Genomic DNA, 16465 nt, shown 5'->3' on the forward strand with positions numbered 1-16465 from the left:
CCTCTGTGAGGAGGTGATAATGAAATACATGTTTTTTTATGTGCTTTCCTCATTCAGACTTTACTGTTTTCATCTCCTGGGGGGTTTACAGTTGGATCGCAGTAATTTGCATAAGGGGGGGGGGGGGTGGGAGTGGAGAGGAGAGGTGAGGATGTATTGTGAAATGTGGCAACACAACCCTCCAAAAAAAGACATCTTTAAATGGCAGGGACAAGCAATTTAATGTGAGATGAATGTATGGGGCATGAGCAAAATAACAGGTAGTGAAAGAGGAGCATCACAGTCTATTATTAGTCTCTTGTTCATTTTTTTGTTTGTTGTCACTGATGATGTCACACCTTTTTGTGTAACTCACTGAGCGAGAAAGAGAGAGAAAATCCTCTTTTATAATAGCCTGTGCAATCTCTCTCTCACACACACACATGGGACTGTTTTATTATTGTCCTGTGTGTGCGTGCAGTGAGAAAACACACACATCCTCCACTTATTTTTTTTCTTATTTTTTCCTGTTCATCCCCATTTCTCCAACAATTTCTCAGCTTTGTGACTTGGAACAGGCCTCCATATGTAGCCCTGAACTGATGATTGCTTTATCCATGACTTTATCTCTTAGTGTAAACAGCTGTGAACCTTATCGTACAAAAATAATTGGCAAAAGAAAAATATTGGATTCATTCAAACACACAGGAGTGGAGTTGTTGGGGTGAGGGTTGATTGTTTTATATCTAATAGTGATATCTTGCTAAAATTCGGATCAAGTCGGGATGGTAGTACAATAATGGGATAATCTCACAAACCATAGTCAACATATCAGATGTTTTATTGTATGGTGCAAAACACTCTACTTTCATTTTCTATTCGTAATCTTAAACGTTTACTTTCACCCTACTTGTTTCTTTTCTCACAGATTTTGTGACTTTTCTCCTGTATTTTGCTCTTGAAGAAGGCATTTGTGCATCACATTGCATGTTAATATTTGTCAAAACTTGGTGCATTCATTCTAAAAGAAAGGAAACCAGTACAGTTGTTTGTTCCCCGCGGTGTGAAATTAGTTGTTTGGTTACACAAGAGACTAATTACTACAGGATCAGATAGTGAAAATGGTTTAAACACCTCTCTTACTTGCAATGTTTACTTTTGTTACAGTGAAGAAAAGAACTGAATTCCCATATAAACAATATTTAAATAACAGCAGGGACAATAATAGCCAGTAGACACAACTTCTTTCTTTATTTTTTTTTTAAGAAACAAGCTATTTGACGGCGTGAAATTACATATAGTCTGCAACAGCCGCTCTCGCCTCCATTTCTACGGCATTAATTCCATCATTACAACAGCCATCATGTCACACCGCCGTGTGTCTCTGCTACTCAATGATTTATTTTCTCATTAGACCTCACCTCAGAAGAGAAGGCTGCGCGATGCACAAGGAAAAACTAAATAGGCTGGCGTGAGTGTAGAGTTTTGGTAATTGCAGGGAAAAAAGCAAGCAGATCACGGGTCACAACTGCTGCTGCGTCAGGGAAATTAACAGTGTGGAAATGCACTACATACTGAGTTTAGCAAGACAGCAAGTCCATAAAAAAGCAGGATGTTTAAGCTTGTTTAAACTTTCAAGACCTGGCAGTTTTTCAATATGAATGTGTTTTGATGGATTTTCGTCCTGGTGGGACAATTAGAGGTATTAAACCATAGACTCAATCATATTTTAGTGGAAATGATCATTGATCTGGGCAAAATAACAAACTTAATGTGTAAAATACAGACACTGTATCGTTATTTTTTTCCACGTGGAAACTGATGTGGTTCTCAACGGTGCACGGACAACTCGTCCACAAAACTGCAACCCGTCCATGACTAATTTTTTGTTCAATTTGTTTACCATTAAGATAATGGTAAGCATGGACAGACGAATATTTTTACTTATGTGCATATTTTTCATAGGATCCATGCATGCAGTGCGAATGGGCATGAAATGAATGCATACGGATGTTCATGCCACAAGATGTCTGTATGGACTCCTGCAGCTATGTGACAAGTGCAGCAATAATTTGAGGTTCAGTTTGCTGCATGTATTAAATCATAGCAACTCACTTTAACCAAAAACAGCAATGCCTCTCACTGATATAATGGCAATGTCCCACTGATTGACCTCTCACTTGCTATTCACTAAAGGTTATTTTCATCATAGTCTTAGGAACAAATGGTAAAACTCCCTCTCACCACTTCATTCAGGAATACTTAATGCTGCTCACTTTACAGCAACTGTTTTTAAAATGACAAGAGAGTGTGTGCAGCTCTTTTTCCTGAGCTTCATTTCATCCAACCTTTCATTGATGTACAGTATGACCTCAAGCTGGTTTTTCTCAGTCTGCAGCAACACAGCAACAGCGGTTGAGGCGGCCATGTTGCTTCTGTGTTATTGTCCTTCTTTGAACATTGCAAACTGGGTGCATTTATTCACCACGACTCATCAATACATAACAGCATTGTAAAACAAAACCTTGAACTGATCCATAATTGATTTGTAAAAATGCTTTAGTAAAACAAACACTGAACAAAGCCAGCTGGAGAATTGAATCTGGCCATTCATTTTTTATTTTTTTTTTACACGATGGCTCCTTTTTCAAAATACAATCATCCCCTGCTTCCATTATATGTGTCCATCTCTGCAGAAGGTAATGGTGTAATTGTGCGTGGCATTTTCCCGGCTCAAGGTCCTGGTCAAGTGCAAAACAGTTGTTGCCGTGCAGAAATGGATTCGCTGCCATTACTGCTGCTGTGCAGAGCCGATCACGTTGTCAGAGGATGTGCTCTGCATGTCTTCTGGGGCAGCAAGCTACTCCACACGCTAGAGAAATAGGAGCAATCAAAGATGTCACATAAAATACACATGGCCTGATGTTGGGGACCTTTCTGTGTGAAGTTTCCATGTTCTTACTGTGTGCACATGAGTTAAAAATATCTGTTATAAAAGAACATGTCGTCTGAGATTAGCCTGTGACTTGTTGTAATGTAGTGGTCAGCATTCTCACTTCACAGCTGGAAGAGTGAAGTTTGCATGTTTTTCCTTTTTTCCCATTGGATTTCTCCAGGTACTCAGAAAAAGACATCCATGTCAGGTTAATTGGTGGCTCTGAAATGTGTGTGGATGTGAGTGGTTGTTTCTTTCTCTTTGTTGGTGACCTTTCAGAGGTGTTATGCTGCCCTTTTGCTCAATGACAGCTGTGTTTGGCTTCAGCTTCATGCAATCGTAATAAAGGTTTCTCATTGAGACCCCATTAAGTCCATTGTTAAGCCGCTTGGTTGCCAGGTTCACATCAGAGGAGACGGGGACACATATGGCAATAGTTAACACTGAGCTGAACCGGTGGCCGGAGGATGAATGTTGTGATCCTCCTCATGACGGATCAGCTGGAGTTCCCTCGACCCTGCTTCCTACCAACTTTGCCGAAACCTAATGGCTCAGCTGGGTCAACATTCAACACATCAGAGTTCAGCCGGCTGCCAATCCTAGGAGGTAGACGGGCCTGGACAGCTGGCCCTGCTTGACATACTAATTCAACACGTTCACAATAACCCTGCATTTCACATACTCCTAAATATCTAATGTGTGGTGTTTTTTTTAACGTTAAAACGATTTTAGATGATGTGCAGTGGTCGGATCCTGATAAACTTTTAAAATAAAAATGGGCGTGTTCTGACTTGTCCAGCTGTGATAAGCTTCTAAGTTTTTTGTTTTTTTTTCTTTAGAGCTATTAGGATGCTCTATATCCAGCCTGTTCCTCTTGATGAGTGCAATGAATGAGGAAACACTCTCCCTCTGTCATCAGCCAGCAGTCGAGTACCTCAGCTAAAGGTTGGGCAGCTCTCAGCCGCGGAAATGTCTCTCTGCTGAGTGTATTTCAGGATGTTTCTGAAAAAGTCAACGTCCACCACACTGTGTTAAAATAGAAATATCTCAATTTGTAGCAGTGACAAATTGCAGCCTGCAGTTAATGACCTGACAGACTCTTGTGAATGTTTTTTTATAATTCCTTCATTTATAGACTTGCTTGTTTGTAATGAGTTAAATTTTGGTGTGATGGGAACATTTGCCTGTTCTAGTGGTGATGAAATGAGAAATTTTAAGCCATCATAGTAACTCTTAAATATCCTCACTGCTCCTTACTTTTGCTCTTGCCTTTTCTTACAGACCTGCAGCTTGTTCTCACTCACACACACAGGCACGCAGGCATGCACACACACACACACACACAAACAACACACCTAATACTGTCTTAACACACGTACTTCTTTTCTCCAGCTTACAAGCTCATTTAAATACACACATATGTGCACAAACATGCAACATCCGCCTCACACTCTCTCGCCACAAAGTGCACACATACACACTCACTACAATCAATTTACATGCAAACTCCCAAAGCATGACGTCGCCCTGCTCATACACACACACACTCACACAAATCCAAGCTCAGTATCTTCTTCGCACAGGCATTTTATCACACATACTTCTTCCCCCTGAACGAGACCGATACTATAGGTGTGCATGAACACATGAACACACACATACACACCTTCTTGATCATGCACGAACTACTTGAGAAGTACGTAATCTCACACAGACGCTCGATAACCAAGGACATCTTCTTATGTGCTGCTTTCTTTCATTCTTTCTTTATTTTATTTTATTTTTGCCAATGTTTTGCGTCCATACACATGCAGAGAGAAGCAGTTGTGTAGAAAAACACACCCGTGTGCAGAGGAAGCCGTTCCGCGGTGTTCAATCAGACTTAGTATGGCTCTAATCCTAATCTCCGGGAAGGGAAAGTCTCTCCTCAGGGCTGTGGGAACTGGAGGAGAGAGAGCAGCAATTTCCATGTTACACACTCCCGACATAAAGACACTGGCTGCTCCTGGTGAAGGGCTGTTTGTAAAAACTCATTCTAACTGAATTATGCTATTTATATCTTATTTTAGACATAATTCAGAGCACAACTGGTTTTAATGGATTCTAGAGAGTGGAGAGTCTATAAAAATGTACATGTTGGAAGAGCGATATCCCTGAGGCCGAGGCTAATCATGATAGTAAAATAGCATGCGATGTAATCATCAATTTCATCAAAAATCTACATTAATACTAATACACGAATATGAATATTTATACACTAATAACACAAGCACAATGTCGCCAGAGAGAAAAACCTACACAGTAGAATTTTAAATAAATATTTGTCTGCAAGGCACGGCAGCCATATCATCTTTATAGTGCGTATTTAGCGAATGCGACTTAGTCCTGAAAATACTGTCCTCTCTTTTTAGTTAAGCGTCTGATATCTCTTTGCACTCAAATAAAGACAAACAAAGAGAGAGACAAGAGATACTTTCTTTTTACCGCTCTTCACAAGATCAAATTGGACTTTTTCTGGCCTCTAAAGCAAACGGAGTTTGTGTCTCCTGTTTCAAACTGGTTGTTTGAATGTTGTCTGTTTTTTAAAACAGACATGAGGGGTGTGGATGCACATTTCCAGCATGGCACTCCTCCTGTCCAGCGTGTTCATGCTGGACAAGATTACACATTTTCAGAAGAGAATAGGTAATCCTGCCACATTTCACCACCTCAAGGCTTGAACAGGCGTCGAGAGCTGGGGAAAAAATGACCATTGTCTGGTTACCTAGCAGCAGTTTTCATTCTGAAATAGACTCATACTGCATGTATACATGAGTCCTGGCCTCATTATTGTAGTCACAGTAACTCTGCTGCAGAGAGTGAAAATCCCTTTGTACACATTACTGGCTCAACTGTATACAGTTCTCAAGCTGAAGCACTTTATTCTTCGAAAAATACATGTATTTTCGGTAGATGTTGCATTGTTCGCTGGTGAAGTGGCCATTAATCACAAGTATTCAAAATTCACCAGAAGGGAGGGAATGTCACAGCAGTACCATGTACCCCTTCATGGCTCCTTGTGTTTTATGTTGTTATGGTTTTAGTTTCGAGTTATAGACAGTCCATATCTGTGTTCACGTGGAACTCCTCTTCTTATTCTTTCACTCCAGTGTTCCCCTACATTCTTTCCTACCCTGATTCCCCCTGATTTTTGTCATCTGTACCTCATTGTCTGTGTACATGTGTCAACCCAGTCTTGTCAGTTTTCAACTTCTTTGATTCTCATCTCTATTCCCACTTTCATCACTCCCGCCTGGATTTTTTTGGTTCTTCTTTGTGGAATTCTTTGTTTCCTGTTTATTTGAATTCGCACAACATAATTACAGAACACTTTTACTTCCTGATCACGTTTCACCGAGACCTCAGCATTTGCTGAGTTTTTTGAGGACAGAGTGATTTAAGAATCATTAGCTTCAGCCATTTAAAGTTTTACCACATTGTCATTTTGCCATTTTTTTCTGGAAATCCTTTCAAGAGGCGGAACTCGTTGGAATAGAAACGCTTCTGGTGGATTATCATCAAACAAACAAACTACAAAGTGCAATATTACTGACAGTGTAATTGCTTTATGGAGTAGGAATGCATGAGCGCTGATAGAGTGTTGAGTTTGTATTGGAAAAACACGGCTTATTAAGCAGGAATAGATGAGATAAACATACAACATAGCGTGTAAATACAGAAAAAGCTCAGTCTGATTACTAATTGTACACTACTTAAAAATTATAGTTAGCATTTTTATTATGTGTTGTGTAATTGTAATTTATTTCCACATTTATTGCATATTGAACTGCTTTAGCAGTCTCAACGTGATTTACACAGTGAGTCACATCCTCATTCACACGTGCTCCTTTAGACATTTGAAGACAACCTTCTTCATCACCCGAAGAAAAGTGTAGAAAAAAAACGTGCACAAACACGACTAACAGGGCGACGTCCATCCACCCCACCCCCGAGTGGATGCCGCCTTCTGGTTGTCACTGTCCGTATCACCTCAGAGTGAGACATCGAGCTACTCCAGAAGATGTTCACACAGACGCCAACACTTTCATCCCCCTCAGCCTATCCTCTTCCTTGTCCTCTTCCTCTTCCTCCTCCTCCTCCTCCTCCTCCTCCTCCTTGTATCTCCCTGGCTGTGGAGCTGCAAATGAGGCTGAGGGGTCCTGGCACAAGAATTGGCGATCACTTGACGGAGCACAGCTGAGAAAACTCCAGCGTGAATGTCGACACGTCAATTATTTGACAGTAATTTGGCAGCGGCGGAATTTGTCTCTTTAATGCGGTCACAGACGTTTTCTGCCACATTACATCTCTGAAAGATCCCGTTACAAATTGCCGCTCCACCCCCCCCCCCCCCCCCCCCTCCCCCCACCTTTCTCTTCGTTTCAGTGTACTTGCTTGTTGAAAATGTGTATTTGTCATGTTGTGTTTAGTCTGCTTGTGTGTTTGCAATTAGTAATAGCCTGAGGAGGCGAGGAATAAGTTGGAAACACGGGGGTGTCATCTCCCACTGTCGTCGAATTCACAGCCATCAAACTAATAACGTCTGTCACTGGAGAAGCTATTGAAGGAATTATGTTGTATTAGTTTAAGGATGATCGTGTGCCATCAAATGTCAGTTAAGCATACACATAATTTTATTATTTAATTCCTAGACAAAATAAATTGATACCAGAGGGGGGAAAGGAGCATCAATGCTAGTTTGTTCCTGAGAGTTTAAAGAAATTAATGCCACATTCACACCTGTAGGGACATTTAGAGTCATAAAAATATCATTTATAGTATTTGTTTGCGACCGTTTTCCTAGATAGCTGCTAAAATAGGTTGTAGACCTTATCTTTGATTTCCAATTTGCTCACATTACAGTGAAACCAAACATGAGAAAACACACCCTATCTCACCAATATATATAATCAGGCATCTTCAGATGAAAAGAAAAGAGCTGTTTTCCAGGCCTGCTGCAGATTATTGAGAAGCAAAGCATGGCAGCTGTAATTGTACAGAATCCATCTTAAATGAACCAACATGCAAGATTAAAAGCAATGAGAAAGGTGAATGATAACCAAAGATAAAAACAGAATTGCCCTTAGTTCTAATTAAAAAGAAATGTACAATTTTGCATAGGTCACAGATAGCTCAGATATTTCAAACTTAGTTCTCATAATATCTGTATCTGTATATTGTATATTATAATATCTGTATATTGCATGTCTTAAGAACAATTTGAACAATCACAGTTCTGTTTGAGTAATCACAATTTTCAACAACTATATTTTAAATGCTGTTGACAGCACTTTGCTGCTAATGTGGAGGTTAGCATTGAGCACCTGGTAACATAATCAGAGTCACCATATGCCATTAACTTCCTGGAGCCTTCAATGTGGATGGAAAAATTCAATTACATTTTGGGTGTTCATTTACACGACAATGGTTGTCAGAACCCTTGAAAACCCCAAAACACTATAACTCAGAGTCAACTCACTCAATTTCAGTCAATATTCCATTGAAGTAAGCATAGTGATCATAACATACAGTATTAGATATGTCTGTGCTTTGCCTTGATATTCAGAAGCATATCATACATTTGTACATAGATGTCATTTTGACTGTTTCCCTCATGGGATGTTATTGATGCCGCTGTCACGAACAGATGTGCAAAAACATTTGTGCATATTGTTGTGGAGTTTTGGGAGACAGGGCCAAAGATGACGAGTCAGGGTTTTGACGGCGCACAGGAGGTTTTATTTAGGATTGCAAAGGATGCAAACTCGGGTCAGCAGACTTGAGAGTAAGGCTGCAGCTCCAAATAGAATCCAAACCTATTGCTACTAGAATATTTGGTATTCAGATCAGAGTTTATAACTCGTCTCAATGTCAAAGCAGTTTAAGCTACTCAAAGTGTCTCAGGGTGAGACCATATTGAAGTCAAAATATTCCAGGTCACATGTCAATGTTATGTCCACATTTAGTATTTCTTCTGTTTCAAGTCAAGACATTATGTCTCTAATGTGAAATACGGAAAAAAAATGTTGATGATTGAGAGCAAAGAAATAAAACTGACGAATAACATGGATGCTATGCAGTTTTAACGACATGTAAAATATTGTTACAATACCTTTTGAACAAAGCCGCTGAAGTTTGTAACTGATCTTTAACAGGAGTCATAGTTGAGAGGACACCACAAAGCTGAAGAAAAAAAAACCCCAGCTGGAAATGCAGCCAGTCTTTCGAAAGACACATTGCCGACAGTTCTGGCTTTTGATTAAAGGCTGTGACTCAAAACCGCGCGTCATTGTACGTCACACGGGGGCAACAATTCAAGGCAGAATTTAGCTTAATCAAGACAGTCTGTATCTGCAGCTCCTCGGATGTGAAAATTCAATGACCAAGGTCATCAGAGTGGAAAGCAAAAAGTACTGCACAGATTCACTTTACCGTCTGAAGTGAAACTACTGATTGGAGTCGCTCCAGTTAAAATGGAACTCTTTCAGTCTGTTTTCCTGCGATTTGTGAAAAGTTCCAGCTCCCAACTTCAAAGACGGATGGAAAAACCTTGTGTCCTTTTGCAGGATCTCTGCGTGAGGTAAGCATTTCTCAACGATCTCATCAGTGCTGGCAGAGACAAGTCTCAAAATATTCTATAACCCTTCCAAGTATAATTAGGTTTATCTCACTTTTAAGTTATATGTTTGTTTGACACCCCTAAGCTTTGAATAATGCTTTGCATTGGTGTCGTTTCACACATGCGATACTGTGAAAAGTTAGAGCTTCACAAAATAATGGGAGTATGCGTTGGCATTCGTAGTTTTCACTGTCACTGCCCAAACACACCATTATAAATTAAAAAAATAAAATGCCTCTTCAGAACAGAAACGCTAGTACAGCAATTTCTAGCATGTTTCCGCAATAAACACATTCAAAATGCAAATGTTGACATCTTCTGGTAAAGTGTGTGAGTATGAGTGCAAATCAAACTTGAGTAAAATTAATGTATTTTCTTCTCTTCCTGCCTTGATACACACCAGTGAGCTGCAGCTCAAGCGTGAACCCAGCCAAAAACTTTTGCATGGCCCTGTTTGCCATTTCAGGACGAACACACATGCCCACACATATTGAAAATACACCACAGCTCCCCAAAATCTGTCACCCTGCATCTCGGTGTCCACCAAGCCCGCCACTCTTTTACATTCTATTCTCTCTCTCTCTCTCTCTCTCTCTCTCTCTCTCTCTCTCTCTCTCTCTCTCTCTCTTAGTTATTCTGTCTGCTACTTTTTAAACTTGTTTTCCCAATCTTTTCCTCTTGAAGTCACACATTTATTACATTTGCCTTCTTCCTTCCTTGTTCCCTTCTCCTTTCCATTGTCCTCATTGAACCGCATTGTTGTTGTTTCATAACAGTATTAGTGGCCCCCAAACAAAGCGAGAAAGAAGAAGATGATTTTGACTGTGTTTCAGCTGATAAGAGGAGGAAGCGGACATTCTGGGTCGCGCTCTTGTCAGCACACAAACTGCAAATTCACTGCCTGAGGGAAATCTTGTCACTCTTAATCTCATACTATGTTCGATTGTGTCTCTTTGTGTGTGTGTTTGTCTGACGTATGTGTGTTGGCTGCATGTGCTGTAAGCATCTGTGTGTCTACTCATATTTGTATATACTGTACGTCATCCCAGTCTCACCCTGTGGTCATCTGTGTTAAAAAAAAAAATATTCCCGTGTGGTTTTGGTGCCATTGTTTCTTTTATTTTTTTCAGCAGAGTTGTGCAGCAGCCTCTTCTGTTTTTTCTCAGATGTCCAAGAAATGTTGCAATTTTCTTGTAAACAAAGATGTTATTTGTATTCAGTGTAAGTCATCCAAATGCATTGTAGGCTTCTGTGAGAGTTGGAAAATCCAAAAAAATGTACCTATCTTTGTAAAACTTAAAAACCGGTGGCGTTTAGATTCGCGAGAACAGATTTGGGGTTTTTGAAGTGTAGATAGACAAGCTTGTGGCACATTGCTTTCTCCATTTCCCTCATTAATATGATTCTACTGAATGAAATCAATCAAGGCCTAAAGCGTGTTTTGTTACCATGAATGCCACCCAGATGCCATGGGACTTCTGGTTGGCATCTCCAACATGACATCTGTGGTGTGGCGTCTCCCGTATCTCAGCTCCAACCTGGAGGCATCTCCCATAAGGCATAGGGTGGAAACTCCAAAACTGCAAACTCACACAAATAGATTGTATTTCCATGCATTTTGTGGGTGATTCAGAATGATAAGAATAATATAATGAATAACATTACACACAAACAAGAGGATTCAAGTGAGGACTTTGCATACTTTGGTCCCTGTTTATACGAAAGCAATTACTTGGAAACAATATCACTTTCATGCGTGTTTGCTTGCTTTAATCATGTGGTGGTGGTGATGGATCCCATGGTAAATCATAAATTAGAATTTGGCAAGAAAAATGCAATATGCGAAATGATTACTTGCAAAGTCAAAATTTGAGGTGCAGCATAGAAAATATCATAAAGCCAACGATTAGACACACAGAGGGTGAACAGCAAAAACAAGTGTGCAGAGATGCAGACAAGGCGAGAAAAACATGTAAGAGAATTACAAGGACACAAGAAAATCCTTTACACTCTGCTGCATTAGTACATATGATTCCATATGTGTGGAACTCAGACTCATGGCTGAAGTCTCTTCATATTTAAACCGTGGATTTCCAAAACTGCATCTCCAACAAGGTATCTCCATAGTACCAATGAGGTTGCATACTGGGTCAGACAGTCGGATGTGGTTTAGTTTGGTCATAGCATCACCAACAAATACATGACTTGAGAAGCAAAGGGTAGTAAAGTCTTATTGTTGTTGCAAAAAGCAATCCAATGACAATCCAATATCCTTTTGTTGTTTTCTCAATTTGAATTTGTGATGTTGTTTTCAAAACTTGCCCAAATATTCTACTTCTTTTGCCTTCACACCTCTCCTTCACCTTGTGTATAGAAACCCAAAGACAAGAATAGGAATGTCAATGTTTTTGTTTTTTTTACTCTGTTTGGTAAAAATATCCCATGAGAGAGTGAATGTCTCATACTGAACTATGAGCCAACAGCACCAGTAAAACAGATAGTTTCTGTTTTCAGGGAATCTGGGTTTCTGAGGTGTGCTTTAAGCAAGTTTGAAAATGTTCAACGCAAGCTGTGTGAGTGAGCCAACGAACGAAATCCTGCACAAAAGCATACAAATTGATGTCATTTGAACTCACTACCAGTGAGGTTTTTTTGTTTGTTTTTTTAGTGTTGGAGCAGATATGCATAGAATGTTGGGTTTTTTTTCTGTATTTTGCACATAAAACCACAGTAATTGCACACTGGCCTCTTGTAATTGGCTCTGGATACATTTTGCATCTGAAAGATTAATTAGAAAGGTGTTGCATGCTCATGGGGAACATGCAAACCTTGACCACCCTTGGTGGTTTCATCGAAAGTAATAATTAAATAATTGTGGATTCTTCTTCACACATGTCAGTGATTTAGTATAGAACTGGATCACATATGAAAGCTTTTTGCTTGTGTGGTTTCCACATTGTCATGTTTTCTGGCTTGATTCAGTTCAGATCTGTTCTAAAGTTGTTGTTTTTTATAGAACACAAAACATTTGTATTTCATGCTGTTTGGCTACACTTTTCCACTCTCACTTGTCTATTGCTTGACAGTCACAGCATCCACAGCCACTATCGTTGAAACATGACTGTCTGAGATGTGCTCTAATCCGATGCATCCATGTATGTCGCCAGGTTGGGATCGACTTCACAGCTTCTAATGGGAACCCAAGAGAGCCGTCCTCCCTCCATTACATCAACCCACTGGGCAGCAACGAGTACCTTGCTGCCATTTTGGCAGTGGGACAGATCATACAGGACTACGACACGTGAGTGTTTCCAGCAGCCGTCTTGAAAGTTTCTTTGTTTTGAATGAGTTCAGGGAAAAAGTCAAACACAACACGAAATCACCAAATTAAACAAGACAGGTTATTTCAAACAGATACGATTACGCTAAACAATGAAACGATGTTCACTGAAGCTACTTTGCAAAATATTTGATTTGCATTGTGCTGCACTTTATCTATCTGTCATCAATCAATCTATCTATCTATCTATCTATCTATCTATCTATCTATCTATCTATCTATCTATCTATCTATCTATCTATCTATCTATCTATCTATCTATCTATCTATCTATCTATCTATCTATCTATCTATCTAATTATATTTTTTTTCCTTTCTTGCTCAGCGACAACTGATTTTGTTCCATTACTCTTATTCCTTAACTTGAAAATCCTGTATCATTGCATTACAATGTTAAATCTTAAATATTTACACACATCAGCATCAATCAACCTTTAAAAAAATAAAATAAAAGATCGACATAGAAAGTATTTTTAAATGTTCATCATGTTTACAACACTGCCATGGCCGATGGAGTGATTATCATGCTAGAGTTCATGTTTGGGGAGATTTCTGTGTTTCGCATGTTTTCCCTGTGCTTGCATGAAACATTTTGCTGCAAAAGCTCAACTAATGCAACATTTCCCAATTTGCAGTCATATTTCACCTGTTTTGCTGATAAGTGATAAATGCATATGAATATATGACTTGTAACGAGTACAGAACTAGTAGTTTTGCACGCTATTTAATTTCTGACTCTATATTTTATTATATTGATGCAAAAACTATGCAAGAAGTGTCTGTTCCTTGCCTCCTTCACAAGGGTCTTCAAAGAAAGTCTTTGCCCTTTCTCCTCAAAGTGATGCAAATGGTCCCTTTCACTCCTCAGTAATCTGTGTTTCTCACCACAAAGTTGGGGTCAACCTGTGTTGATTTCAGAGCGTTTCCACAAACACAAGTGACACCTCAGAGGAAACTAAACTGGTTTAACAGTTCTCTAATACCCGTCTTGATCCCATCATCTACTCAAGCATCGCAGTGCAGAGGTGCGCGGATGCACACACGCTTTCTATTTTGGTTTGTGTGCTAAAGATAAGGTTCCATTTTATCCCTTCAGACCGCCAGAGGCGGTGCTTTAAGCACTGGATGATCATCCTTGTGCATACACAGATCGAGAATGTTATGACAACAAAGTCACTTCGTGACCTCCCGGTGGCTCACGTGAGTCTATATAATCACGTGACACTGGAAGCTCAGTCCCTTTTCACCTTCCCGCTCGCTGGTTTGTATATGTGGTTAGTTGGCATGATATTGCTGATTTCCACTGCTTTCGAGATGTTTGCTGCTTGTTACCTGTAGCCCTGCGACCTGCGGCCGGAGCTGCGAGTCATCTTGCCCTCCTAGGGCTGCACAAGCAGCATTTCTGCAGACTTGTCACCACCGAGTGGTAAATATTCAATACCTGGTGCGTCCATTGATTGTTTGTTTTCGCCGATGCTTTGTGCTCGGTAGATTTCAATTTAAAAAGAAAGAAGATATAACCTCTTGGCTTGTTGTACTTTGTTTATAGCCGCAACCCAGCTAGATTGATTGTTAAGCCGGCGTTGTGACGCCGTGTTTAGTTATGTTTATTGCATGTATTTTGTTATATAGCTGCTTTCAGCTTGTAGTAAGTTCTCTCCGGAGGCATTGATTGCTTTTATCCAAAGCTACAGCGGTCTACTTGTTGATCAGTTTCTGAGCCCGTTACGATTCGCAAGTGGCGTCTCTACTCAACTTGGTTCACGACACTGAACTCGGCTTGTAAAATTAAGAAAAAGAAAAAGAGATGGAGTCACGAGTGGCGTTTTCAGCTCGTAACACAGTACTGTAATATGACAGATAAGACTGTTTTTTCTCTAGTGCTTTCTTCCAACGCCAATTGGCCGCAACACTTTTGCTATTCCCCCTTCAGTGGAATATGTCAAGGATTTGTACACCTGCTGGGCTGACACAAAGGCGTTTGAAGGTGTACCTCAGACGGACGATGCAACACGTAGACAAGTTTGGCCTGCGGCATATGCTGGCCATAGAACTGGCTATTGCCTCCCTCATCATACAACCTGAGGAGACCTTGACGATGAATTCCAGGTGCCCGATGCCGCAGTGGCAGTTTACAGATGACCTGCTCTGCAGGGCATATGATATGGGTTCCCGTATGGATCGCATAGGGAACTCGTTGTCACACCTGATGTTATGCCACATGAGGCTCCAAAGCCCCTGATCTAAGATCATTATAATCAAACACGACTGTTGTTACTATTGCCTTCATTATATTTTAATCTTTTATCACATGTCCATTTGTTCAATTACATTACTTACACAGCTCTACTGATTGTTTCCTATTGTAATTCCATTTTGTATTGTACTAAATGTATTAAGTAGATTTTATAATTGTTGTTTTAATGTTATTGCTTTCTGACAGCAAATCTATTTCACAATGCTGCTTCAATTTTCTGCCAGTCACCTCCCTTTTTGGTTTTCTGTCTCTGTCTCTGAATGTGTTTCTATGTGAACAAGGTAACAGGATTTCTTCTGTTGTCTACATCCAGCTTGTTGAATTTGTATGGGGGAAAAAATTTAACTACTGTCCAAATCTGTTGTTATGGTTTCCTCCTCAGTGACAAAATGTTTCCTGCTCTGGGATTTGGAGCACAACTCCCACCAGACTGGAAGGTATGTGTTTGTTGATTGTGTTTGTTCTTAGGGTGTGTGTGTGTGTGTGTGTGTGTGTGTGCATGTGTGTGTGTGTGCGTGCGTGCGTGCGTGCATGCGTGTGTTTTCTCAAAAAGAGAAAAAGGTGGGATTTTATCTGCACATTTACAGCAGAATTATTCGTACATTTTACACACACACACACACACACACACACACACACACACACACACACACACACACACACACACACACACACACACACACACACACACACAGATAAAACTGTAAGCATTACACATGCATATTCAGATGATTATGCAACTGTCAACCCATCTGTGTTGCCATGGCAGTGAGCTGATGAAAAGGACAAAGAGAGGGAATGGTAGCGATGGAGAGAGAGAGAGAGACAGAGAGAGAGAGAAAAAGAGAGGGAGGGAGGGACGGAGAAGGTGTGGTAGCAATTGACGACATTTCTGAACACGGTTTGATAGTGTGAAAATTGAAGAGCATTGTGTGTGTGTGTGTGTGTGTGTGTGTGTGTGTGTGTGTGTGTGTGTGTGTGTGTGTGTGTGTCCTCAGGTGTCACACGAATTCGCCATCAACTTCAACCCCACCAACCCCTTCTGTTCAGGTGAGTGTGGTTACACTTGTCACCATAGTTACCACGAGAGGCCAGTGGAGATATTCTATATCAGCAGACTAATCTAAAATAAAAAGATACAAATGAGTTAATTTTCTAACATTGAATCACGTAAGGAAACATGTAGTGACATAATAAGAAAAACAGGAGTTTGTTAGGGAAATATGATTTGTTTGCTCTCCAAAAACTGAAACTAAGCTTTGGAGGAAAAGTCGGTGAATTTGCATTTTCATGGGG

General features: G+C 40.2%; 1 protein-coding gene across 1 annotated transcript in view; it reads left to right on the top strand.

Moving 5' to 3' along the window:
• cpne2 (copine II) overlaps positions 1-16465 on the top strand; it is a gene marked incomplete at its 5' end in the record, with an annotated part of 45165 nt that overhangs the window by 15129 nt on the left and 13571 nt on the right. Inside the window, 3 exons of the mRNA XM_080504419.1 lie at positions 12740-12873; positions 15552-15606; positions 16168-16219. Coding sequence (XP_080360545.1) covers positions 12740-12873; positions 15552-15606; positions 16168-16219 — 241 coding nt within the window. The remainder of the gene's footprint in view (positions 1-12739; positions 12874-15551; positions 15607-16167; positions 16220-16465) is intronic.

This window comes from Blennius ocellaris (assembly GCF_963422515.1).
Source record: "Blennius ocellaris genome assembly, chromosome: 11".
NCBI classification, from domain to species: Eukaryota; Metazoa; Chordata; class Actinopteri; order Blenniiformes; family Blenniidae; genus Blennius; species Blennius ocellaris.